Genomic DNA, 26,356 nt, shown 5'->3' with positions numbered 1-26,356 from the left:
AGCGAATTCATTGGAAACTGCGGCCGTCCATTTTGTCCACACGTTTGAAGCAAATATATTGTATTTTCACAGCGTAGTTATGTGTAGCATGTAAGAAAGTCATTGTTTTTGTTTTCAAGTCATAATAGCGGCATTGCTTCTTTGAGATTTAACAGTTGACCAAGGACTGCTTTCACCACATTAAGCAGATACGCCTCCAGCGTTTGAGAGAAAGACAAAGGATTCTTTTTATCTATTTATTATGATTTTGAAGCCTCATTTTAAGTATATACGGTAGGTTTTTAAACAACATGGTGGAGTGTCAAATTGAGAAGATGGATTGTTGACTGTCACTTCCTAGGTTTCGTTTCGACGAAGAAACCAAAATGGAACAATAACGGTCTGATCAAGTTTGCACAACTGAGGAAAACCTGATGGCATTAGCGACAACACCAGGAGGTCACAATATTGAAATTTGCAAAACACTAAGTGCATTTCTTAAAACAATCTGCACAAATAGCAAAACATCATGGTTGCTGCGGAAATACCATTTCTCCAATTCCTTTGTACATCAAAAGTAAATATTTGTGTCACTGAACGTCAGCGACGCCACGTCGGTGTGCCGATGTGTACGCAGAAAGAAATTCAAATTAGTTCTTCTTGTTGTCAATAGAGCCTAACGGTGTACTTTGAATGGATGCTCTGAAGTAAAGTGCCGCTTACGGTAAGTTTTGATGATAAATTAAAAGTTACACCCTCACGGACTTCATTTCATTTTTTACTGTTTGCGTGGTAATTTGTTGACAACCATTTCGTTGAGATACAGAAAGAAAAAGAGCACTGCCAAGCACACAGAAAGAAATTAAAACTAAAAAAAAAAAAAGTTGACGTGGACATGGGACTATGCCCTTTGGGAAAAAAAACTGTATGTGCAACACTGTCGAAATTACACTGCAGTGTTCCTGCTTCTTTTGGGCCACTGATTCTCATCCACATCACAACAATTATCTTCACTGGCTATCTTAGAAAACCGGCTCATTGCTTGCTGATCAAATGCTTCACACATTTCCCTCGGTTAGAAAGTCAAACTTTGCCTCAGGAAAAAAAAAAAGTTTGAAGCGAATGCGGAGAAATATGCTTGACATATTATGACCACCTGTTCAACCGTTTTACATGTCAAAACTTGAACTCATGCCAAGAAAATTCAGCAGAGATTCATCCTAATACATTTCGTATTACCAACGCAACCGGGAAAAAAAAACTCTAATATTGTCTGATGTGACTTAATTTGTTTTGGCAAGTCTGTAGATCCACTCCGGACAGTTCCGTTAACACCAACAGTAGACACGAAACCCAACACAACCATTACAATGCGATTGTTTACATCGTCTATGGGTGCATGCCATAGCTCCCAGCATATACAATACATCGCAGCCTCTCTCAACGCTTGCTCAGACACATGACATTTCGACTCACATTGTGCCAGTAGGTCCCTTTGTCATCCTCTGTGTGAACACGACAGGAAGTACGAGCGGAAGAGAAGCGTTGAGCAGCGGCGTGCCGACGGCCCCGTTGCTTCATCGCCCACCTCGGCCTCGGTCCTGAGGTCTTCCTTTGGAGGCTTGGCCTGCGGCAAAAAGATGAACGAAGAGGGCGGGACGTTTTGAAACAGAAAGAGGGGAGGCAGGCGGCACAGGTTAAAAGTCATACTCGAGAGCATGCGTGCGCTCGTGTGCGTGTACGTGCGAACATGACAAGGTCAATCGTGACGAAGCTTCTCGTCCTCGTGGTCTTCATCTTCATCATCTGCCTCCCAGATTTTTTCGCTTCATACGGAGGTGAGGGTTTTATGAAATGTGTGTGCACGTGTTTGTGTTCATTCCTTTTTCTGCCAGAAGTCCTTCTTAGTTGGTCAAAACCAACAAACCTGAAAAATGTACTTTCATTCCACATTTGGCCTGGGTAGGAGTAATTTAGGGCTTTATGTGTTATATTTTAATGCAGTGGACGGAGCTCCACGCCACCACTATTGTCCTCGTAGATGACTTCCGCAATGTATAACTGTGAAAACGCAATTTCCTCTCTTGGCTCCGAGCCACGTGCTCACACTCAGACGTTTCCTCACGTCTTCTTTTGTCATGTCAGACATGTTTGATATTCAATTTTACCCTTGTCTGATTTGTTTACCTACAAGGTTCTTTTTCTCCACTTCTTGCATATTCAAATAATATCTGCATTGTCCACTCTCTCCTTTCAGTGTCCAAAGTCAGCCTTGTCTGTTTGCCGTGTGAACGGGACAAGCGAGCGAGGAAGAGGGAGAACTGGCGTGGGAGTGCAGAGGCCGAGGTGAGAAGAAAAACGTCATGTGACCCGCCTCTCATCCCAGGAGGGGAGCGATGGCGTGAGACGTGTGATGAGAGAGAAGGTGACAGCAGCCCTACGACAAAGGATGCGAGGAGCGAAGACCCACACCTAAGATGGTACATGTGTGAAACACAAGGGAGTGCGACGGAATTGCAGAGTAACAACTCCTATTCAGGTACAAGTAAAGATACGATTGGCTGCAGTTTGAAAACGATCCTTAAAATACCCTCTCTCGACACAAGATAAGGGGTACGAGTAAACTTGAATTGCCTTTCTCCTGTTTAATACAGTGTTGCCACAGCTCAGTGACCTGGAGGTGTCAGTGAAGTTTGAACTTGGAGATGCTAACTTCCTGAAGCTCACCTTATATGGCCACAGTAATTCCAGCTCCCTGCATCTTCAACCAGCTGACGAGGAGACGGATGATGATGGAGGTCACAGTGCGGCATCTTATTGCTGTGGGCCAGTCCATCCCACTTTGGAGACAATCAATCACATCGTTTGTCTGCTGAGACTCTCAAACGACACCCTCTCTTCTGTCGCAGAAAATAAGAAGTTTCAAAAGACACAAGAAGGTTTCCGTGGGGAATTTATGACTAGCGTGTACCGTCACTACACATTCGCTACTGTACAACTTTGCTGTAATCGTGCTCAGTTTTGAGATTGAAAGCCTACAGAAGTTCTGGTTATTGGCAATATCGTCACGGCAGAATTGTTGATATAGCGCTTGTGCAAAGGGTACCTAATGTTGAGTCTGTTGTCCTTGAGATTGAGTTATTGTGTCTGCGATCTCTGTCCCAGATGAGTGGGGTGCTGTGTTCAGGATCCTCTGGCTGGTTCTCTTGTGTGCGGTATTGCTGACTTTGACCTCAGCTTTCCTCAGACGAATGAAGCGCAGCGGACGCTGTTGCAGTAAGACACGCGATCATACTTTCACTTCATTGCGCACGGCGTATCCAAAGTGGCAAATGTATTCAAATTTACCTGCACATGTTTTCTGTCCATCAGGGAAAGTACATCTTCTTGATTATGGCTTCCATGGGCAGCAGTTGACAGGTAAATGAATGAGTAGCTAGCTAGCTATGATATCTATCTATCTATCTATCCTATGGGTAATGCTGAATGTTTTGAATTTTTTATTTTTAGTAAAGTGCACATAAGGCACTAAAAACATCGTTGATTGTTCACAATTTATGTATTTACTTTACTAGTTTATTCCCTGAACTAGTGTGAACTGCATTAAAAAGGGCAGAGTGTGTGACAGGGGGTCAGCAAAATTACGGTTTTAAACTCGGGTTAGGGTTTTAGATTTGGGGGTCAAACTAGGGCTGAGGTTTCAAAGTGGAGTTTTAAACGAGGTTAATGTTTCAAAGTAGGGTTTCAATTGGTGTTTATGGGTTCAAATAAGGGTTTGAAAGTTTGTGTTACGGTTTCAAACTATACGAGAGTTGGGGTTTCAAATTAGGGTTTTAAACTTGGTTAAGGCTTTCAAAGTTGGGTTATAAATTGCAAATTTCCCCAGTGTGGGACAAATAAAGGTTATCTTATGTTATCTTATCTTAAACTGGGTTAGAAGTTGAAAGTGGGGTTCTAAACTCGGTTTAGGGTTTACATTTTTTTTCCATGTCACACTTTGTATCAAATAAGATACAAATCCGAAGTGCCTCTAGATTAGATAGAAGCAATGACAGAGATCAACATTCTAAACAGTAACTTCTGGCACATTTTTAATTAATGTGCATGCATTGAAAGTGACATGACTTTAATTATGAATTGAAACGCTTTAAGGGAGAAACCTTCATAATTACGAGCCTCGCCCAACATGGTCAGGTTAGTACGAAAAGAGAAGAAAATGTCATGGATTTTTCTTTTTCCCGGAACTGATTTTCTTTTTCCATGACAGGATTAACATCTATTGAAGAGGTCGAAGTAGCTGGTAGAAAATCATAACACACGAACATAATTCAGCACAGATGATGATAACAGTCATAAAAATACATTTGGATGGATGAATCTTACTGTTTACGATGTTCATGTCTTCATTTTTTCAGATGATGCAGAAATTGTACTGGATGGAAATGTGGACCACTGTTATGTGACTGGTAAACTGCATGGGTTTTCTCCGGGTACTCCGGTTTCCTCCTACATTCCAAAAACATGCGTGGCAGGCTGATTGAAGACTCTAAATTGTCCCTAGGTGTGAGTTTGAGCGCGCATGGTTGTTTGTCTGTGTGTGCCCTGTGATTGGCTGGAAACCGGTTCAGGGTGTCCCCGCGCCTACTGCCCGAAGGCAGCTGTGATAGGCTACAGAATGCCCTGTGACCCTTGTGAGGATAAAGCAGATCAGAAAATGGATGGATATGTCCGTGTTTAAAAATGAAGTTTGCGACCTAAGATGGATGATCTATTTCATTTGTAATCATTGACCACATGCATCTCACATGATTGTAAACAATATTTCTCTTCCAGCCAATCTTCATCACTGTCCAACAGTGACTTTCCCTCACGGAGGAGCTGAGCCGGTGATGGACAGGACACAGCTTTAGGCTCTCAAAGAAAAATGAACATGACATCATCATCATCATCATCATTCGTCCACGACTTTAATGTGAAAAAAAAAAAAAGATCTGGGATGCAAGTGAGGTTTAAAGTGACTTCATTTTCAAATGCTCATAAACATGACACTGCAAAGTATCCGGACGTAACCGATCATCTTTCCTAGACTGTATGGCTACAGAAACTCTTGTTTTTAATGGATCACTCAAAGGGTTGATGCCGCAGCGGATGGTTTAAAAGGCAACATTTGGCAGGACAGTAAAAATGTGTGGAACAACAACAACAACACAAATAAGAATAACAAAAAGTCTGAGCACATACCTGATCAGAGCATTTATTTCATAGCTACGCATGCCATTTGCATTGGATCCTGGTAGGGTGAATGTTGGGGAAATACATTTCGTTCAAGGCGATATAATTGGAGCTGTTAGATGTCAATATAAGAAAAAAATACACTAATCTTGAATACTGGCATTTTAAAAAGAGAACAATCCTCTTATGTCAGTCAAGGCAATGGAGTGCAAGTGTGCTTATACATATATTTTTTCAAATATATATTAATGTAAACACCAACGTGTTTTGGTTATGCTGTATTTTTGGGAGATTATCTTTGTATTAAGCACACTTTTAGCTCTTGTGGAATTTCTTTACCCTTTCTGTACAATATTGTGTGCGTGCGCGTGTGTGTTAGTGCTGCACATGTGCTGCTGGTTCTGTGCATGTTGTGCAGCGTTGACTCTCGATATGGGAGATCTGCAGGACAGGCAGCAGAAGTTGAAAGGCATTTTGGATGTAGTTGGTACTGTTGGAGCCCTGAGGACGACAGACCCAAGACCTCAATTAAAACCAGAGCACGCAATTTCAAAACAGAAAAATTGTGTTAGTAGGGAAGTTTTTAAGTCTTCCTACAATTGGGCAAGACAGCGCGGTCAGCAAGACTCTAGCATTGTCACTTGTTATAAAAGTTGAGGCGGAGTTGTTTTCATGCTTTTTAACTGACAGTCCTGAACGTATTTTTACACTTGTGTGACATTTCAGAACACATAATTGGATGTCTGAGGCGCACACCCTAATGTGATAATCATTGGTCATGAAAGAAAAGGCTTCAGTGTTTTAATATTAACAGTGTTGAATTTAAAGTTAAATGAACATGTGAGAGTGGAAAACTTCTGCTCTGGATTTTTTATTCATTTTGTTCCGATGGGAAGAAATGATAAAGATGACCGTATTTTCCGCACTAAAAGCATTCAATTTTCTCAAAAGCAGACGGTGCGTCTTATAAACCGATGCGCCTCATATATGGATCAGTTTTCTGATTTCTTGGACGTAGTATTTTAAATGTTCTGTAAAGCGCTTTGTTACAGCTGCAGCGGTTGTGAACGCTTGATACAAATAAAGCTGTATTGTATTGTATCCCCTTTAGCATAGCTCCATCTAGTGGATGCAGAACGCAACCCCGGCCCCTACTGTAGCTTCCATGCGCTCTATAACGCGGTGCGCCCTATATAGGAAAACGGTTTTAAAATAGGCCATTCATTGAAGGTGCGCGTTACACTCCGAAGCGCCTCATTGTGCGGAAAATACAGGCACATGGATTTAACAAAAATACAACAAATTGTTTTGTAGTCCAATGGAGAAAAACGTCAATCCATTACAGGATGCTGGTCAGTGACTGACAGTTTGAATTCCAAAAATATGTTATGGTCATATATTAGTAGAATATGGTTACACGTATTTATTCATTAAAAAATATACGGGATATCACCAATTGGCTAGAACCATTCACACAATTTCACAGGTAAGCACGAGTGTTGAACACCACGACAAACATCAAAGGTGCATGTAACCAAATATGTTTCCGGCTAACATTGTGACAACAACACTTTCTAATTCCAGGATAATGGAACACTGATTCTTAACCTATGGAGTTCGGCTCTCACCTCCAGCAGCACGCTTTCAATCAGCGGACTGAGCTCCTCAGCTTTCCTCTGACACTGACGATGAATGACAAGAGTGTGTATGAATTTACACAGAATTGGTCATCTCCTTTCAGCATACTGATTTCAAATCTTGCACACACTGGCTCGCACTTACCCCAACAAGGAGCAGCGTATCAGAGAACTTTCCGGCCAAACACTCCACCTCCTTACACATGGCGCATGTCAACCTGCCAGGAAAAATGGAGGTTGGAACAGGCCTCGCTGCAGTCACCGCATTAAACGCATATATACGCACACACTAACACACACTTACCTGGTGAGGACATGTGCCTGATCCCTTGCTGGTTTCTCCTGCTCTTGCTCTTGGCCATGTAGGATGAGTTCTGCCACCTTGTGGAGCTGCTCAATACTCCGGGCTGTCACTTCCGCCAGGCTGCCCACTGACGACATGTAGACAGCCTGCAGAACAAACACGGATGTGGACACGGACGAAATGAGATCACTGGTATTGATCATTCCATTAATGGCCCATCACAGTGACGACACCTCACCTCCACAGATTTGAATCCGTCCTCCTCCAACTTTGCTTCCTCTTCCTCCTGCTCCTCCTCCCTCTTCTCCTCCTTAGCCAATCCATCTTCCCCCTCCTCTCCCTGCTCCCCCCCAGGCTGCTCCCGCGTCTCCCTGCCAACTGTCTCCGTAGTGACAGGCCGTTCCACCTTGCTCACCCACTCGTGGGCGCTGATCCGAGCCTGGGGATGCACAATTACAAGCTGTCAAAGCTCTGCATCGTGATGTATTAGCATCACATGCATCTGCACGATTCGATTCAATTGGTCATAATATCAACAATGACGTTGCAGTTTGGGATCAACATTTATTTCCTACCATGGTGACACAATAAATGAATTGATTGACGAAAGATTGATTTTGTTTGTACTTTAGATAAGTTACCGTAGAGACTGAGCAGTCGATGAGGGTGGGCAAAATATGGCCCAGGGGCTACCTATGCCCCACTCCCTTCTTTCAACAATTTTATAGATTTTACATACCATAAGACATTTTTATATTTTATTACCTCTATCTACAAATGACATGGACCAGCTGTCTGTATTGAGATTTTAAAAATTAAAAGTGGCCCTGGAGTACAAAAGTTTCCCTTTCGCTGCTGTAGATGCCTAAAAGGCACCGTTTCTTCTGCAGCCCAAGATACAAACAGTTGTGTTGTGTACATCTTTTACCTTATTGAGTTTGTCCGGCGTAGCAGCAATATGAAGCTCAAACAGCAACTCAGTCAGAACACTCATAAACTCTTCGTCTACTTGATCAGCCTCTACAGAAATACGCACACGAACACACACAAACAGAGACACTTGAATCACTTACGGTCATCATTCGGAGCGTAACAGCATATCACGATATTGTCAAAAAAGCCTTCATAGCCACAAGAAACCCCCCCCCCCCCATAAATAGTCGAGGTTCAAACGCCGTTGTGTAACGTCATGCGTGACTTGCACTAATCTTGTGACACTTCAGCAAAACTCAAGAGACGCATCTCTCATCAATGATAGTAACCATCTTGAAAAGAATGGGTGCCATCAAAGTTGCTAATGTTGCCATTACGGTAAAAAGGGTGTGCTGCGCGTCCATTAAGAATGCTTTCCCATCTTTATGTATAGCGATGCACAGGAGAATGACAATTTGCAGAGGTGAGTAGCCAAAAATTATCCTCAAGGAACCTTACGAAAAGCAAATGGTTCTAACTTGAGTAAAATGAAGTGTCCAATCAGTACCCAAGTAGTGACTCTCGGTTTCAAAATGGTTGGTGACCCCTGGTTTACAGGCACGTAGCACACAGTAGGCTCACCTGGCAGACATTATTAACTGTATACAGTATATATAATTTGATTGCAGTGATTTTTTTTTAATTTATCAGCAATGCTGACCTCTGTTTCATTACTCAAAAACAACACAGGTTCTGCCAACTTAGGTCTTTGCCTTCAGTACTGTGTACAATTTTTTTTCCTACCTTTTGAATGAGGACAACCGAACAAACAAAGTTACAGTAAATGGATCTGAGTGGGTTGGAAATAGGTGAATAGTATACGGCATTATACCTACTCTGACAAGTACAATTTATCCCTAAAATTAACTTAGGAAAGTGAGTAAATATAGCTTGTCATTACAGTGAAGAGAACGTTTTTTTTAAATTGAAAAATAGTTAACGGCAAATGCGGCCAACTTCTTTTTACACTTGTATTACAGTAACATTTTACTATTGCTTCAAAATTGCTGATACAGTTAAGGAAGATTTTACAATAGCGAGAATATTTCCAAAAGGGAAACGATATTAAATTCAAATTGTCACCACATAAATTACCTTTCGCCTGCTCTTCATTCCCAGCCTCCTCTTCCTTTTCCTCTTCTCTCTTGATGAAGATATCCTTGATGAAAATAAGCTCCTTCTTCACCTCCTCCTGCTCTTCTTCCTCAAGGGAGGAGAGGTACTCCTGGACCTGTGGGTGACTTGGCTTTATTTCTCGATTCGCACTCTGCTGGACAAAATATTTCGTCTTTCCCTAGAACTATGGGCTGACCTTGGCCTCACTTTCGTTGGACAGGATCTCGAGAGCCTCCAGGTGGGACAAGCCCTGGTAGTCATCAAAAAGAATCCCATAATGAGCCGTCGGTGCGCTGATGGGCTGGTTGCTCAGACGTGCTCGCTCCTTCTCCTTGGCTTCCTTCAACATCTACAAAACAACAGGGACCAAGGTGGAACCATGCCGAGACGGGGCGTGATCGCGTCCTGTGAATGAGTGTGACGGAGAGCTTCATGACCATACCTGGCTCAACGAGGCGGTCTTCTGCATCAGTGTCTTGGTCTTTTTGAAACCCGGATCGCTCTCAGCCAGAACGGTCATGGTCTTCTTTCCAATGAACTCCAGTGCATCTAGGCCACCGCTGATCACAGATTTACCCTGCGGTTCCAACATGATATAAAACAGGGGCGGGGGGTTATCGACTCAGGTCAAGATACAAAATTGTGGGGACTAAAAGAGGAGTTTGCAATTTCAGAACAAATCCCTTTTTGTCATTGTGGTTAAAATTGTCAGTGTGATCTACCGGTAGTATTTTGTACATGAGGAAAAAGGTCTTTGGGAAAAACAAACAAACAAAAAAACAGCCCATTCTGGCCTCCTCTATTTTTAACAAAAAATATTACATTGGGAGTGATGAGCTTTGCTGACACCATGAGGGAATATCCACATCCCGCTAGCAACAAAAGTTTAAGTAAAAGAACTGGAGAGATCCCAAGACAAAATAAGATAAAGTATATAGGAGCTACTTTTCAGATGTGGAGTCACGGGGCCGAGAGGAGGAGATGGAGGAGCAGAAACGGCGCAGAATTGGCAACATTTCTGCTTGACAGGTAAATATTTCAACTCTTTTTGAATTGCAATTGATTGCACATACAAAGTTGATTAGTAGTAATACAGTGAAACTCCTCTACAACGAAATCATGTTTGCAGCAAGAAATTTTTCACAACAGGGGGTTTTTCACTGTAGCAAATTTGATCTTAGATGTAAGCACACACACACCCACACACACAAACGTATGTGTACACGCACACACAAACGTTTGTGTACTCTATTTTTATTCCAATAGTACATAAGTATGAGCACACACTTATTTGACACTTCATATTGTCAGTGTAGAAAGAAAAAAAGGGAAAGAAATTGCGAAATTTACGATCAGCATTCACTTTCACTTACATCAATTTCTTGGAAAATGTCTTTTATTTTGCTTGCTCCGTCTTTCATTTTGATCACTTTTACCCTCTCTTCCAGCATCAGAGCTCTTCTTGTCTTATCGCTCCTTCTCCTTGGCTTCCTTCAACATCTACAAAACAACAGGGACCAAGGTGGAACCATGCCGAGACGGGGCGTGATCGCGTCCTGTGAATGAGTGTGACGGAGAGCTTCATGACCATACCTGGCTCAGCGAGGCGGTCTTCTGCATCAGTGTCTTGGTCTTTTTGAAACCCGGATCGCTCTCAGCCAGAACGGTCATGGTCTTCTTTCCAATGAACTCCAGTGCATCTAGGCCACCGCTGATCACAGATTTACCCTGCGGTTCCAACATGATATAAAACAGGGGCGGGGGGTTATCGACTCAGGTCAAGATACAAAATTGTGGGGACTAAAAGAGGAGTTTGCAATTTTCAGAACAAATCCCTTTTTGTCATTGTGGTTAAAATTGTCAGTGTGATCTACCGGTAGTATTTTGTACATGAGGAAAAAGGTCTTTGGGAAAAACAAACAAACAAAAAAACAGCCCATTCTGGCCTCCTCTATTTTTAACAAAAAATATTACATTGGGAGTGATGAGCTTTGCTGACACCATGAGGGAATATCCACATCCCGCTAGCAACAAAAGTTTAAGTAAAAGAACTGGAGAGATCCCAAGACAAAATAAGATAAAGTATATAGGAGCTACTTTTCAGATGTGGAGTCACGGGGCCGAGAGGAGGAGATGGAGGAGCAGAAACGGCGCAGAATTGGCAACATTTCTGCTTGATAGGTAAATATTTCAACTCTTTTTGAATTGCAATTGATTGCACATACAAAGTTGATTAGTAGTAATAGTGGGAATATTTGGCAGTTTTTTTTTTTTTTAATCACTTCAATGATTACCTCAAAAACAAAACTGGATCAAATGTGGAGCCGGGGATTGTGCACAATGGCCAGAACTTCCTTGGCAGAGGTAACAACAGTAAAATATTTCGAGGCAAGTTTTTCCATGAGTAGCAGGATGATGTTTGCTCACCGTGTTCTGTACAACATTGGAGATAGCAGAGAAGACGCCCCTGTTGGAGGCCACAGCGCTGGTCGTGGTCGACTCTTCATGACCTGACAGCTGGTCGCTCTCCCCTCTTCCCTCCGGCTTCTCCTCTGTTGTGTCCTCCTCTTCCTCTCTGGCCTCCTCCCCCACGGAGGTCCTGTGGAGACGCAGAGCTTCTCCTGCCTTCACCTTGACCGACGTCAGACTGTGACCTGTTACGCGTCAAGAGAAACACATGAAAATCCACCGAAGACAGAACATAGAGGGGAGAAGGATGAGGTCATGTGTGAGACGTACCCACTGTGGAGGTGGCGCTGCTCAGGAGGGATTTTCCCCATGAACCCCAACCTCCCCAAGCTTGACGTGAGCTCTGCACACAACGACATATTTTCCGTACATGTCGCAACCTCTCATCATCTATTTCATTCACACCTACTGTGCCATAACACATTAGAATAGGTCATCCGGTGTGCTGGAGGAATTTCACATTTTCACCCCCCATTTCATTCTCACAAAAAAAGATATTGTGGATATTTAGGTACAATATTGAGCAAACTGCGATGAGCGCACATTGTCGAAAATGAAAGTATTGCTTTCATCTTGTGGCATCTGGTTACCAATGAACTATGTTGGCGTGAGTTGAGGAGGTTCATGGATTGCTTTGGTGCCATCTTATGTCATCTATATGTAATTACAGTTGTGCTCATGTTTTCACATACCATGGCTGAATATGTGAAATATTGGCAATTTTGGTGGAAAATATGACTGGGGACTGAACAGGGACCATCTTTTCATTATTTCATTGTTTTGCTGAATCATTGTGCTATTTTGGAATACCTCATATTTTGAGTCCGATTAGAAATAACCAAAGGGGTTTTGCCTGGCCAATCATCCCTTCTTTCAAAAATGTTACACAACTTACAAATTCCGCCAGTTACTCACACATTTTCACTATTTGCAACAAGGCTCGGTCCCGAACACTGCACGTGTTTGTGTCGTAAAACAGGAACCTCGGCTCCAAAGCTGGGAGGACCGATTGTTTTTATTTTAGCTTTACCTGTACATCCTTAACATTTCTCAAAATGAATCGACTGCATCGATCTCTCATGCTGAATGACTAACCTCCTGATCCTTCTCCTCCTCTGTTGCATCTGGCTCCAGGCTCACTGATTGGTCACATTCAGTCAGATGACCGTCACACTTCAGATGACTCTCGGAGGAAGTTAGGGTGTCTCCGGTGTCCTCGGTCGCCACGTCGGTGGTCTGCAGGGCACTCTCGGGGATCTGTGAAGGCTGCTGGGTTTCGGCGGACGCTGCGGGGTCTTCAGGGACATCGTGCCCACAGCTGAGGTCAGAGTGCGTGGTCAGTCCAGGTGGAGGGAGACTCTCTGCATCAGACGGGGCAGACTGTGACATCGTGATCTGGAAGTGGAGATAATTACTGTTTTTAATATATTGGACATGATAAGGGAATCTGGGATGGTATCTATGCGGTGGGGAGCCTGCTGGACTCATCATTATCAGAAGGACTGAATGAGAACACACAAACTCAACACAGAAAGGCCGGAATCAAAATTTGAATGCCGACCCTCAGAATTGTGAGGCTGATGTGCAAACACCATGGAATCTATAGTCTCTTCATTATTCAATTGCGCCATAATTTTAAAAAATGATTTAGTATGGCCAACGGGCCAATACAGGAGTGAAGAGGAGTGCAAAATGCATCAATACTAAATTCACTGTATGCAGAGAGGATAAGATTAGATGAAAAGAATTTCAGATTGATTTTAATATCAAGTCATCCCTATTAATGTGCATAAAACTGCCAATCTACATCCAGTACATGGAAAATAACATCCTCTTACCCTTCCATATTCTCGGTTCAGTTACAGACAAATTCAGAGATGCAGTATTTGATTGGTAATCAAACAAGAGTACCACATTGCCACCTGCTGGTTACTGAGTGCACATATACTGTATTCACAATCACAGCACTTGTCTTGTTTACACTCACTTTGTGCAGAAACTTTGATGCGGGGGAAAAAACGAGTTTTAGACCTCAACCAGTGTGCGTAAAATAAATATAGGACCTTAGGGCGGCAAGGCTTGGGAGAAACAATGACGAAGACACGCTGACTTGTATGCCTCATCTGTTAAATGAAACCAAAGCATCCACTTAAATGTATGACAGTAAAGTAAAAGCCGGGTGTCAGAATTTGTATTAACTATTCGTACTACGAATGCACATGAGAACTTCCAAGAAACAGCAAAATACGTAGCACCGCACAAGACTGCAATTATATACCTATACATTGTATGACTAGCGAAAAACGCCTTCAACAGTGCAGATAGTTTAGAGAAATATGTCTGTCATGGAAATTGAAAGCTGGACAACTTTGTATTGTTTTGGTGTGTAAAAAAAAAAAATGACAGCGCAACTCACCCGTTTGGTACCAGCCGACGGCTCCTCTTCCGCCCCGCCACGTCGGCAGGCCGGTGAGTCTCCACATCGAAGAGTAACAACAGTCAAGAGGTTTCATCGCGATTTCCTCAAACGGTCGTCTCTAGGTCCACGGAATAACACCGAAGAGCAACAGCCGTCAAGAAGTTCCCTGGTCCTCCTCGGTCCATCAGACATTTATTGTATGCATTTTTGCATAAAAACGGTGAAGATGATGTTGCCTCCGAGTAACATATGTCAAAAATAGTCATCTGTGCCTACGCGCAAATATCGTCCTCGGAGTAACAAGGCCAAGATGGTATTCTTTGTTCTTTGCACATCACCAAGAGTTAAAAAGTTTGATCACACACATGCTAAAACAATAATTATTTGTTTTCGGTTCGGGCAATGACAACACTGACGTGCAAGTCCAGTGCAAGGCAATCGGCGACAAACTCTGAATGATATTGGCAGTCGAACCAAACGGAAATTAAATAATAAATTTTCTTTAAAAAAATTCAAAATAGGACATTGAGGCGTGGCTCGTTGGTCTAGGGGTATGATTCTCGCTTAGGGTGCGAGAGGTCCCGGGTTCAAATCCCGGACGAGCCCCACTTTTGCACCTCTCACTTATTCCGAAAACACACAACAAAGATAACTGATAAATAGTCTCGAAGAGTAACTACCCTTCAACGAAACAAACCTTTTTGCATAAATCAACTGTAATGCCACTAAGTTATAAAACTACAGTAGAACTTGTGATTCTTAAAACCCTGTCCATAAAATATTGATTCCATAAGACTAACTGAATGAAATGTTTTGAGGTACTCCAGGGCAGCACTGTGCTCGAGTGGTGAGCACGTCTGCCTCCCAGTGCAGAGGTGCAGGGTCCGATTCCAGCACCGGCCTTCCTCGGTGGAGTTTACATGTTCTCCGCGTGGCTGCGTGGGTTTTCTCTGAGTACTCCGGTTTCCTTCCACAATCCAAAAATATGCATGGTAGGCTAATGAACATTCTAAATAGTCCCGAGGTGTGATTGTGAGCGCAAATGCTTGTTCGTCTATGTGTGCCCTGCGATTGGTTGGCAACCAGTTCAGGGTGTAGCCTGCCTACTGCCCGAAGATGGCTGGGATAGGCTACAAACGCATGCCCGCGACCCTCGTGAGGATAAGCACATTGGAAAATGGATGGAAGGAGGTACTACAGACTAAAGCAAATAAACATAAAAAACCCACAATTCTGACAATAATAGCAATAAGTTTATTAAGTGGTATGAATATTTTGTTTTAAAACAAATGCACAATTGCACACACATCTGTAGTTATGCTCACATTTTACACATTCCCTTTGAATTACCAATGTAGATTAAAAGGAGATAAAGTTCATGAGAGACACAACATTGCAGAAATGTGTAATATTTTTCATTATTATGAGTATCAAAATCATGCTTAATAAAAACCTGTAATTGCCCTTTCAGTCTAACAATTAGAAAATATATATGAATATAATATATAATATATATTACAACTTATATTTGCAGACAGACAAAAACCTTTACAAGAAAAAAAAAAGGAAACTGCTGATCTGTTGAGCCGCTACATTCGGGTATGTTTAGTTTATGTGGATCAATGTATGCTTTTGGGAATGCTGGTTTGAATCTTACCTATAAAGTGCACACAGCATGGAGACATGAACACACTCACACAAACACACATTACTTGTTTCTCTCTTTGTTCTCAGGAGGCTGTAAAGAACGGACAGCTAAATAAGGGAAATTTGATTGGAATTATGTTGGTACATAGAAATATTGAAAGCAAAAAATGTCCTGTCCGGTTCCTTGCCTTGAACGCTGACATTTCCCAAGTAAAAGTGTCTCAAGAGAAAAACTTAGATTGACACTGCATCACAACCTTCCCGCGCTCCAAAAAGATCATATTATAGATATACTGCTGAAGCTTGATATAAGAAATGAGATATTTTGCTGCACTTAATATCCTTATGCATGTCCTGACCGAAACAATATAATGCCCCAAGTACAGCAACGTTCACATTTCTAAATAAAAACAACCAAAATACTTTCTAACCCAGATTTCATTAAGTGCATTTTTCCTGCATTGTGTTCCATTAAAGTGTGCACATAAGAGAACGCATCATTCAAGCTTTTCGAAGCAGATGAGGTGTGTGTTGTTTCAATTTGGGGGACTAGCATTAGACGAGTTAGCCACATTGCCCACAAGTAGGTGTGATGCAATACAATGCGAAAAACTTCACATTTCGTTGGCCCTCAAAGACAAATTAAAAAAAAAAAAAGAGTTTCCTTAAACATGAAAAGTTTGTTCATGGTGCCTATGTGTATGGAAAGCACTTTGAGCATTTATTCCAGAACCTTGTTCTCCAGTTTAAGGTCCATCCACTGGTATGCCCATTGGCCTCACTAGTAAGACCATAAAAAACACAAAATAGGATGACAAATTAATGCTCATAGGGAGCTGGTTACAAGTACAAGTACATGGACCCAAAATTGGAAATCAAGCGCTTTGGCATAAATTCTCCAACGGCTTTCCGTACGTGTGTGTTTTGTAAGGCCACAAGGGGGAAGCACTCTCAAACCAGCTGAGATGTTGCAATCACTTTCAAAAGAGAAAATGTTTGGATTCCCCAAAATGTAATGGCAACATGCTGTGAATGATTCAAAGTTTTTTTGTTTTTTTTTTGATGCAGTAGGATACCAGCTCATATTCAGGTCAAAGAAGTGAAAGCGTCACAGCTTGCCCCAATCCGTACATTGGAGTCCGATATTTATACCCCCAGCCCCGCCCCTCAAAGTCCAAGTGGTACAGTCCAATGTTGAATTCAGGACCAGGTAGCTGAAGTTGTCCTGAGTTGAAGTTTCACACCAGGAGGTGGCGCTTTTTGTGCAAGGCCAGGTGGTCGGAGCGGGAAAAGCTACGCTCGCAGTCAGGACACTGGAAAGGTTTCACTCCCGTGTGCTTGCGAAAGTGTCGTGTCAGCTCGTCGGACCGGGCAAACTTCCATGTGCAGCCTTCCCACATGCACTTGTACGGTTTCTCGCCTGCAGGAGCGCACAAACACATTCACGGTTCAAGGAAAAAAAAAAAATGCATGAACACTGTCGCAACACAAACTGCACAAGCTAAGGCGTTTCTCGAGCTTCACTGAGCCAAGACACACACGTCACATTAAAAACATCTCACAGCACGCCACCTAACTTTCTAACGCAATTGCTAATCAAAACAGTAGCACCCGTTGAAACATTCAGTGGCTTAAACTTACCATATGTTGTTAATAAGTTCCCTACGATGTGTTAAAAAATTATAATAACTTCCCTTCTGGTGGCCTTGCCGTGATCGCACAATGTTGTGCACATCCACATTCATGCTCTGGGCAGCTATGCAAAATTTTTGATTTGCCCAGGTGGCCGAATTTGCTGAAAATTAGCTGCATTTCGCCGTGATTTGTCTGTTTTATACTTAGAGTAAAACCCTATTTACTGCAGGTGTTATGTTTCATCGAAAAGGCTGAAAAGTGCATTGGCAGGCATGATTCTCCTTTCCCTCATGCGAGGTGCATTACAGTACTGTATTTTCCACACTAAAGGGCGCACTGGATTATGAGGCGCACCTTCAATGAATGGCCTATTTTGTCGTTTTTTTCATACATTGGGCGCACCGCATTATAAGACGCAATCTACAATGCCTCCACTAGATGGAGCTACACTCAAGGAAACGCCAACAGAACGATCAGATGTCAGTAAAACTTATATAATAAAGCAGCGACACAGTTCACTTAACCAACAGCAAGTTATAACATTGACTCGTTAACGATGGACTCTCTCGCCACTGCTCTATTTCCGTGTTCACCTGCGGAACCGGTCGCTTTAATTTTGAACTCTGCGTTGTCAGCATGTCTCGAGCAAGGAGCCATTTTGGGGTCGAAATATTACCGTAATGACCATACACAAGGCGCAACGGATTTTAAGGCGCTGTGAGCTTTTAAAAAAATGGAAGGCTTTTAGGAGCGGAAAATACGGTAAGTAAAAACAATAGCTTAAAAAAAAAAAAAAAAACAAAGGAGGAATGGTGGGACAAACATTAAACCGCGAGAATGGGGCAACGACGTGCTCCTAAAATATGTTTGTACAAATAAACACCTCCCACCACCTGCAGTTACACTACTGTTTGCTGAAATAAATTTTTTATGCAGTTTATTGTGAATGACATTTTCTGTAGTGTATCTTACAGAGAACTGCTTCTAATATTTGCTGGAGTTGTTTTTTAAAAAAAGTATATTAAAAAAAAAAAATTCTACAGTATTACACAGCTCTACCTTTTCAGTAGGATGCAATGCAGTTCAGCACCACTGCACACGGGCTCTTGCACGGTATTTATTGTACTGGGGGACAGTCGACAGTGCGGATGTACCTAATCTTGTGTCACAAAGCGGAAGATCTCACCTGTGTGCGTCCTACGGTGCGCTTTGAGGTGTGAACTCTTTGTGTAGACTTTGTTGCAACCAGAGAAATCGCAACGGTGGATTCTTCTCTTCTTCAGCGTGTCTGGAGAGTCAGCGGGGAGAGGATGCTGAGTGGCCGAATGGACAATAACGGACGGGTTGTTGCCCCTAAACACACGGGAAGAAGAGAATGGTTGAGATTTAACCAGCAGGAGGAGTCGGTGTCACATCATAGCGGCCTCCTTTGCTGGATGTTGAAATCACCCGAGTGAACTGTTAGTTGGCAGATTCAAGTGGCAGCAACCCTCCGGCACAAAAATAACAACTGCCTGTCGGGAAGTTGAAAAACACCTCCCACTTTTTCCAGCGCACCACACCTTTTGGTTTGGTTTCGTCATCTTTTGTCTTTGAACGGGCTAAAAATAGTCCAAGTACTGTGTAAAAGTCCACAACGTTCATCAATTAATTAATGAATCTTTATTTAGACATAAAATGGTAACAGTGGAACATAATTCATTAGGTCACACTTTTTTTTCCCCTATTTTTTTTTTAAATTCATGACTATCTTGTCATGAATTTGAGGTTCGAGTTGTTTTCTTTGTCATTTAAGCATTTTAAGTACTACAAAATGATTGTAACAAAATAAAAAATTGAAAATTCCAGGTATACTTTGGAAGAACTATAACAAGAATTGCATAATTGGTTAGCTCTTTGTTTAGTTCTGAGGTTGGGCGTTCAAATCCAGGCTCCGGCCTGCCTTCTGTGGTGTTGACATGTTCTCTGAGTAGTCCAGGCCCCTCCCACATTCCAAACGCATGCATGTACCATTAATTGAAAGTTTATTGTCCTTTGGTGTGAGTGTCAATGGTTGAAGAGGAAGGGGAGATCACCAGGAACATGTTTATTATTATTATTGATCATCCTGTTTGAATTACAGTAATCCCTCGTTTATCGCGGTTAATGGGGACCAAAACCACCCGCGATAAACGAAAATCCGCGAAGTAGCGACCAATTAACATATTAAAAAAAAAAAAAAGTTTTTTTTTTTTAAAGTCCGCAAACGGTCCGTGAGAAGATGCGAAAGTCAGCAAAACAACAGCGAGTCACATAGAGCAACATATACAGTATTGTACTCCATGTATAGGAATTGTTTTTATTTATTTATTTATTTTTTTATGAATATGTTTGAAAAAGTCCACGATGCACTGAAGCCGCGATAAACGAACCACGAAATAGCGAGGGATCACTGTATCCTTATTTATTCAAATGTGAAGGGTTCATATTTGAAGAAAAAAAAAACCTCCACCTCCAAAGTCCCACTATTTTTTTTCATGTGAAATATATCAAAACTCATTTGAAATCCTACTTGAGATACGGCGTAGCAGTCATTCAAATAATAAGTACTGAAAAATAGGATTTTGGTGGCCTGAGACCGCTCACTGAGTTCAAGTTGCATGAGATTTGATGACAAATACTTGATGTTACACACTGAACTATACATTTTCTTAATTGCACAATTTTCCACAAAATGTACTGCCTTTAGGGTGTCTGACTTGGAAGGTTCCACTTGAAAGTAATTGTTTGCAGGAAGGTAACGGGGCTTACGAAGTAGGACTCTCATATATGCTATTCACATTGAACACAATGGGAGAAATTTTTGTGACATAATTCATTTGTTTTTGGATTTGTGAAAAAGAAAAGGACTCTCTCGACATGAACGCATGCGCGCGTGTGTGTGTGTGTGTGTGCGCGCGCGCGTGTGTGTGAGTACGTACATGGGCGTACGTGCATGTGTGTACAACGGCGTGATAAAGTGGCGGTTAAAAGCAGACACGGGGTGTTGAAAAATGAATCTTTCACATTGGTCCACTGCAAAGGAATTTGCAGGCAGGCAGGCAGGCAGGCAGGCAGGCAGGCAGGCAGGCAGGCAGGCAGGCCACACACACACACACACACACACACACACACACACACACACACACACACACACACACACACACACACACGCACTAAGACCAACCCTGGTCGACAGTGGTGAGCCAACATGACCTATATTCCACGTACAGTACACGCTTGAATGACTTTTGAGAGGTGATGACAGCACTGGACACACCCACAGCCACACTTGGCACACTGACAATGACTTCAAAACTAAGCCAACAACTACCTGACGACACTTGTCCATTAAATGTCGGATGAAAGGTCGAGGAATAAGAACAGATGAGCGAGAGGAGAAGCAGAATAGACGTGGGGCCTGCAGATGCCAGACGACGAGCGCTAAAAAAACACAGGAAGCGAAAAGGAGGGAGGTGGTTACGAAAGACAGAACAGGAAGTGGAAGAGTGGCGGCGACAGGATTTGGATGGCTGATATAAACTTGTAGGACAGCCTCGTCGCATGGAGACCCGTACCAGAGGACACAGCCGACTGGAAAGAAAAGAATAAACGGTGGGGCGAAGGAATTCGGAATGGAGATGTTATCCAATGTATCTCCTGTTTGTATCCACAATTGTTTAAAGAAGAAACTTTTTTCCCCATTTACGACAAGAATGGTGACCGTCGTGGACAATATCACTGCGGCATAATTAAATTATACGATCACTGAACACATTTTATTTTGATTGTTTTGATTATCTTCATTTTTTTAAAAGGTTCCTCCGAAATCCTGCACTTTGTATTTGTTTTTGTAAAATGTGTACTGTCTTTTCTGAAGGAATAAATGTGTAAGCGCTCATCAAATCCCAAACTCCAATTGTAAATTGAGCAGATGTGGGGGTACATCCTTGACGAGAATGAAGCCCCTCCCACTCTTTAGGAAAGAAAGCGCTTGAGCCCTGCTGCGAATAGCAAAAATCCACAAAGATCGTGGCAAAGCGCTATTGTCGTTCTGTCTATATGAAGTTCCTCAAGTCACTTCGACATCCTTCTTTGGGACCAAGATGCCAAGGCATGGCAAAAATGTAATAATACCCGTGTGTGTGTGTGTGTGTGTGTGTGTGTGTGTGTGTGTGTGTGTGTGTGTGTGTGTGTGTGTGTGTCAAACTTACTCATATTCTTGTGGTATCCTGATGACCGATGACTTCATGTCGTGGCTGCTGTGGTGCTCATGAATGAGCTCGGGACGAGGCTCGGTTTTGATGAGCTTGTGCAAGTCGTGCCCATCGCCTCGCCCATCCAATGACTTTCTGGATTGAACTGGGCAGAAACAAAGTCATTTTGAGACACTCACACACACATAGAAGCAGCCTTTTGGTGTTAGCCAAGGAAGAAGCATTGTGTAAAATTGTAACATTTTGTAATCGCAGATCTCTTTACTTTTTACTCAAGTACCGTAAGCAGTTAAGTCATTCTGATCACATTTCCTCCAACGTAATTTATGCCATGTAATAAATGTGGCTAACCAATGAAGTTAACCTTGGAATACTCTGCTCTTTGGCTTGTGTTAAGGAAATTAGCATTCCCTCACTTTCATAAATTTATATGAATATGTGCTGCCTGCTAGTTGTTTTTGAAGCGTGTTCAGCACAATTTATGTGAACCAAAAGCTACATTTAAGATTTTTGTATATTGACAATACCATTATGTTTTTGTTGCATTGTTCACATGGCAAGGGAGTACAATTTTTTACGGTTAAAATTCCATTGTATATGAGTGAAAATGTTTGAAGAATGAATATGTGCATTTTGTTTTGGGAGAATGCTCAAAGTAAATAAAAGCAACAAATGAGGGCTGACCTGTCTTGTGGTCTCTGCTTCGATGATGATGATGATGATGGTGATGATGCTCATCGTCCGCCGTAACAGGTGGGCTCACCATTATGGGCTGATGCAAGTGGAGCGGGGAGGGATACAGGACGGACAGAGGCACCATGACCGGAGACACCATGACCCCCGAGCTCTGGATGACGCCGGAGCCTGCGCCCATCAGAGGAGCCACCATGGTGGGGTACGATAGCGAGGTGGCGGCCGGCGGGAGCGCGTGGGACGGCGAGGAGTGCCGCTGGGTCAGCTGGGGGGAGCAGCGCGGGGAGGCACGGCTGGCGGTGCTATAAGGCGACGGCGGGGTGCTCCGCGAGGAGGCCGGGGAGGAGGCGGATGAGCAGTGAGGGGAGGACGAGGAGGAGGTGGCGGAGGAGGACGAGCGCTTGCTCAGGGACAGATCAACGGGTTCCAGCTGGGTGTGCGATGGGTTGCTCGCGGCGCGGGACTGGGTCAGGGCCTGCATGTGGCTGTGGTGGTAGACGTGGGTTGGATGGGAGAAGTAGACTCCGTACGGATCCGGCGTTTTCACCAGCGGTGAGTAGAATGACTGCGAAAGAGAGGAAGAGAGGATGCAGGAGAAAGGAAAGGGAACAAAAGAGCAGAGTTGAACATTCCCGCTCAGCACGGAATGCCGGCAAAAACAGGCTTCTGCCTCACAAACAACTACAGCCAGCCAAGAAACGTCAGCACAGTTTTGCTCGGGAATGTCTGTCAGAACCGAGTGCTGATTAGCTTGCTGCATGGCGGCGTGCGCGACCATTGTATGCAAATGTCCACTGTGCTGCAGCCTGTTTGTCCAGGAAGAGGCGGAATGTGGGAACCGGGCTGTCTCGGCACGTAGCATGAGTGCGGGTTGCTATGTGCGGGCTACTTGCTACATGGCATCAAAAACATGCTCAGGCATGATGCGAGCATACACACTGCACAAAACACACACGTGCCTTACCGTCTCCATGTCTGTCTTCAGAGGGTAATCATACATCAGCATGGCTGCAATGGCCGAAAGCCTGTAAAAGCACAACACAGGTATACATATATGAAGACACGTACAAGTAATCTTGGTTTCAATTAAGGACATAAAACAGATGATATATGGTTAGCCCATCCGCCTCACCATCTGAGGTTGAGGGTTCAAATCTGATCCACGGCCTCCCAGTGGTGCGATTTTTTTTTCCCCCATGTACGTCATCTTCCTCTAACGTTCCAAAAACTGGAGTTAATTGTCAAGTTAGGATAAGCGCCGCAGAAAATGGATGGATGAAAGCGATTATCTAATGCTAAATAAGTGTATATAAAATGCATCGAAAACATCAAGATCACGTTTTTGTTTTTAATATGAAGAAAACTACGTTTGAAAAAAAAATCCCAACAGTAAAAAGTTATCTGGGGCTTTCCAAGTATTTCAATGAATGAGAGCGTTCATGGACAACTACCCCGAGTACATCTACCTGAGCGCCTCTGTGTTCTGTATATTGCCGCTTCTCTTGTTATTTCTTCACCTCTTTCCCTTGTCTTCATCCTCTTCCTCTGAAAGTTTTTACAGCAACTCTATCACTAATAGACACCAGTTCCTTTCCCGGTTTGGTGCGACTGCAACCCTTGCAATGGTGATTAGCTGCACCCCCCCGCCCCCAAGTAAATCAAACCAGCGTAGAATGAAGCGTAGCGAGCAAACCAGGAAAATATGCATGCACACACCAAGTGTAACCACAACCGAAATAAGTGTGTGCCTGTTCCATCTAGCCTTTAGGTAACATGACCTGTGCTGAGGAGTTGTGTGTGTGTGTGTGTGTGTGTGTGTGTGTGTGTGTGTGTGTGTGTGTGTGTGTGTGTGTGTGTGTGTGTGTGACCTGATCAAAGTCCACAGTCTGAGACAAGTTAGCCTTTAATTATTAACAAATGGGCAAGAACACAAGCCCTCACGCCCTATCCACAACAGGGACACACACAAACATGCACACTGGGAGTCCAGATGGCGAACAGACCAATGGGGAAGCAGGATGCTTTGCTCTGGGTCAGGAAGGGTGTGAACATGACGACACAGGCCGCAACTGTGGTGCGGCTCCGAAGAAACAAAGAGCGAGCAGTCAGGTGTGGCCTAACATGTCATGTGTTTGTGTGTGTGTGTGTGTGTGTGTGTGTGTGTGTGTGTGTGTGTGTGTGTGTGTGTGCGCGCGCGTGCGCGCGCGAGCCCTCGCTTGTGCGGCGCATTGTGTTGCAGTTCAACTGGAGGTCAAGCAGTTGTTCGTTTGTGGTTGCCAATCAGGTGACGTGAGGAGCACAAACAGACGTTTCACGCAGTATCTGACGACATATTCAACGGCCTCTCCCCTTGCAACTGTTTGGACAAAGCTCAGCTCATGTGCGATTTCAACAATGAGGAAATGGTTTCATGTCAACAATATTTTGACCACTGTGTTTGCCCTTGCTCCTATTCATGTTTCGCTTGTGCTTTTTACTTTGGCACAGATACTGTATGTAAAGAAATATGCTGCTTTGCTGGGTTCTGGGTAAAAAAAAAAAAAACTGCCTGGGTATCGTCAAATCTTTTGTCATGGTTCCGATGGGGCTATTTTGCAGTGTTTCTACGTTAAGGAATAAACAATAAAAATGTAGTCAGGATTGTTCAGCCGTGAAGGTATGTGCTCTACTTCGACTTGTCGAGTGTGTTCCAAACTAGTTGGAGTGTTTTTCCACGTTTCGTAATCCACTTTGCCTGAGCCCTTTTCGACAACTACAGGCCTAAATATTGGGACATTTTCAAACGTCCCCTTGAGAACGTGAAAATGGGCATTGGGGTAAGTTGGGGGTGGAGGACTATAAAATAGGGCAAACTTCTGGGAAGACTTTTGAGAAGTTTTTGGAGTGTGTCGCAGATGCGGGGCCGTTGCTCGACTTCATCTTAATGGTTTTGGATGGCCTCGAAGTATTTTCCTACCTACTGTCCAGTGTTGCGTAAATTCGCGAGTGACTTAGTGTGTCAAGCTGTTCTAAAAATTAAATAGATAAGAATAGCAGTCCGAAAATTCCTCCCAAGCGCTCTGCATTCCTGAAACTCCTCGAAAGACACAGACAGTCGTCAAACATTTCCCCACATGCATTTCATGTCCTCTAAGGTTGATTTATGCTCGGAGAGTTCAATCTTCTTGTCAAAACATGCAACAAACACGACAAATTGACAGTGACAGATGTGAGGCCACACGCAGGTGCTCACTTTTGTGCATATTACATTTAGATTATATTATTTAGTTAGTTAAGCATCTTTAGGTCCAAAGATAATAAAGCTTATCAATTATGATGATCTCCAAAGAAGTGGAAATGAGCGAGATTACTGCATGACAAGAGATGACCTCTTCTCTAAAGATGTATCACAAACAGAAGAGTCTGAAACGGAAAGTGACCGATACAATAAATGCAAGATGCCAAAGACGCAACATCAAGTGAAAGTCAACCAGGAAAGGCTACGGAATAACAACAACCAGCCACGCAAGTACCAACATTGACCAACCATGAAGTGGGAATCAGATATTCAATTCTTGTTTGCGGCAAAACAATTTTGTGGTAACGTATGTGTCTCATGATCACTTCGAAACAACATCAAAAGAAATGCTGGAATGTGAATTACACACGAGGTAATAACATACAGACATGCCAGCACACTTTAGGCACACCTGCACAACCAAATGATACGTTGAAAATGGGACGCTAGTTGACTCGCGATGTGTTCACCTTGTGTATGAAATGCACGGTGAATTTTTACAGGCAGTAACAATTTAACATTACATTTACTGTCATGCAAGACTAATTAGACAATAAGTCCATTTAATTCTGACCAGTAACCCATCCATTTTCTGATCTGCTTTAACCTCAAAAGGGTCGCGGGGCGTGATGGAGCCTATCCCAGCTGTCTTCGGGCAATAGGCGGGGGACACCCTGAACTGGTTGCCAGCCAATCACAGGGCACACAGAGATGAACAACCATCCGCGCTCACACCTAAGG

At 43.1% G+C, this 26,356-nt stretch overlaps 3 protein-coding genes, 1 long non-coding RNA gene and 1 other non-coding gene across 11 annotated transcripts in view; 2 read left to right on the top strand and 3 right to left on the bottom strand.

Moving 5' to 3' along the window:
* Positions 1–744: 744 nt before the first annotated feature.
* LOC109519829 (uncharacterized) lies at positions 745–2,785 on the bottom strand. The gene is made up of 2 exons (XR_002169040.1): positions 2,707–2,785; positions 745–1,606 (listed from the first exon to the last, which is right to left on the bottom strand). It is a non-coding gene; the product is annotated as an uncharacterized LOC109519829 (long non-coding RNA).
* Positions 1,602–5,342, top strand: LOC109519828 (uncharacterized). Of its 6 annotated transcripts, none has more exons than XR_002169039.1 (9): positions 1,602–1,817; positions 2,237–2,518; positions 2,634–2,918; positions 3,145–3,255; positions 3,352–3,399; positions 4,014–4,052; positions 4,132–4,173; positions 4,247–4,279; positions 4,813–4,831. XR_002169039.1 is itself a non-coding variant. In XM_019876605.1 (9 exons), exons 1-9 carry the CDS (start codon positions 1,730–1,732, stop codon positions 4,887–4,889), a joined length of 1,017 nt encoding a protein of 338 aa, XP_019732164.1. In that variant the 5' UTR covers positions 1,602–1,729; the 3' UTR covers positions 4,890–5,342. The 6 variants fall into 6 exon arrangements, 3 of the variants coding, with proteins under 3 accessions (XP_019732164.1, XP_019732163.1, XP_019732166.1); XR_002169037.1 differs by having other exon boundaries at positions 3,991–4,052; XR_002169038.1 differs by lacking the exon at positions 4,813–4,831 and adding an exon at positions 4,395–4,409 and having other exon boundaries at positions 3,991–4,052.
* Positions 5,343–5,534: 192 nt separating this feature from the next.
* On the bottom strand, positions 5,535–14,218 carry fam114a1 (family with sequence similarity 114 member A1). Of its 2 annotated transcripts, none has more exons than XM_019876601.1 (13): positions 14,126–14,218; positions 12,805–13,104; positions 11,980–12,052; positions 11,668–11,894; positions 10,834–10,968; positions 9,437–9,589; positions 9,220–9,355; positions 8,081–8,172; positions 7,391–7,591; positions 7,153–7,298; positions 6,994–7,066; positions 6,840–6,893; positions 5,535–5,712 (listed from the first exon to the last, which is right to left on the bottom strand). In XM_019876601.1, exons 2-13 carry the CDS (start codon positions 13,096–13,098, stop codon positions 5,587–5,589), a joined length of 1,710 nt encoding a protein of 569 aa, XP_019732160.1. In that variant the 5' UTR covers positions 13,099–13,104; positions 14,126–14,218; the 3' UTR covers positions 5,535–5,586. The 2 variants fall into 2 exon arrangements, with proteins under 2 accessions (XP_019732160.1, XP_019732161.1); XM_019876602.1 differs by having other exon boundaries at positions 12,850–13,104.
* Positions 14,219–14,662: 444 nt separating this feature from the next.
* trnap-agg (transfer RNA proline (anticodon AGG)) lies at positions 14,663–14,734 on the top strand. Its single transcript has one exon. It is a non-coding gene; the product is annotated as a tRNA-Pro (tRNA).
* Positions 14,735–15,362: 628 nt separating this feature from the next.
* The window catches only part of klf3 (Kruppel like factor 3 (basic)), a 20,137-nt gene continuing 9,143 nt past the window's right edge, over positions 15,363–26,356 (bottom strand). The window contains exons 2-6 of the mRNA XM_019876603.1: positions 23,303–23,363; positions 22,330–22,903; positions 21,643–21,790; positions 18,597–18,763; positions 15,363–17,195 (exon numbers count right to left, since the gene is read on the bottom strand). Coding sequence (XP_019732162.1) covers positions 17,014–17,195; positions 18,597–18,763; positions 21,643–21,790; positions 22,330–22,903; positions 23,303–23,344 — 1,113 coding nt within the window. The 5' untranslated portion in view covers positions 23,345–23,363 and the 3' untranslated portion in view covers positions 15,363–17,013. The remainder of the gene's footprint in view (positions 17,196–18,596; positions 18,764–21,642; positions 21,791–22,329; positions 22,904–23,302; positions 23,364–26,356) is intronic.

The sequence above is a fragment of the Hippocampus comes genome, unplaced genomic scaffold (genome assembly GCF_001891065.2).
Source record: "Hippocampus comes isolate QL1 unplaced genomic scaffold, H_comes_QL1_v1.1 scaffold51, whole genome shotgun sequence".
In the NCBI taxonomy this organism is placed as follows: domain Eukaryota; kingdom Metazoa; phylum Chordata; class Actinopteri; order Syngnathiformes; family Syngnathidae; genus Hippocampus; species Hippocampus comes.
This window is presented reverse-complemented; position numbering and strand designations above follow the sequence as displayed.

What these genes read in the sequence shown, in the direction of transcription:
- LOC109519828 (XM_019876604.1), top strand. Translation starts at nt 1,730, where the DNA reads ATGACAAGGTCAATCGTGACGAAGCTTCTCGTCCTCGTGGTCTTCATC. An exon ending in TTTTTTCGCTTCATACGGAG is followed by an intron (nt 1,818 to 2,236) that starts GTGAGGGTTTTA and finishes CTCTCCTTTCAG; the next exon opens with TGTCCAAAGTCAGCCTTGTC. An exon ending in GCCTCGCCCAACATGGTCAG is followed by an intron (nt 4,174 to 4,246) that starts GTTAGTACGAAA and finishes TTTCCATGACAG; the next exon opens with GATTAACATCTATTGAAGAG.
- fam114a1 (XM_019876601.1), bottom strand. Translation starts at nt 13,098, where the DNA reads ATGTCACAGTCTGCCCCGTCTGATGCAGAGAGTCTCCCTCCACCTGGA. An exon ending in AGGAGGAGAAGGATCAGGAG is followed by an intron (nt 12,053 to 12,804) that starts GTTAGTCATTCA and finishes CGTTGTGTGCAG; the next exon opens with AGCTCACGTCAAGCTTGGGG. An exon ending in CGCCGGACAAACTCAATAAG is followed by an intron (nt 7,592 to 8,080) that starts GTAAAAGATGTA and finishes GTGCATCCCCAG; the next exon opens with GCTCGGATCAGCGCCCACGA.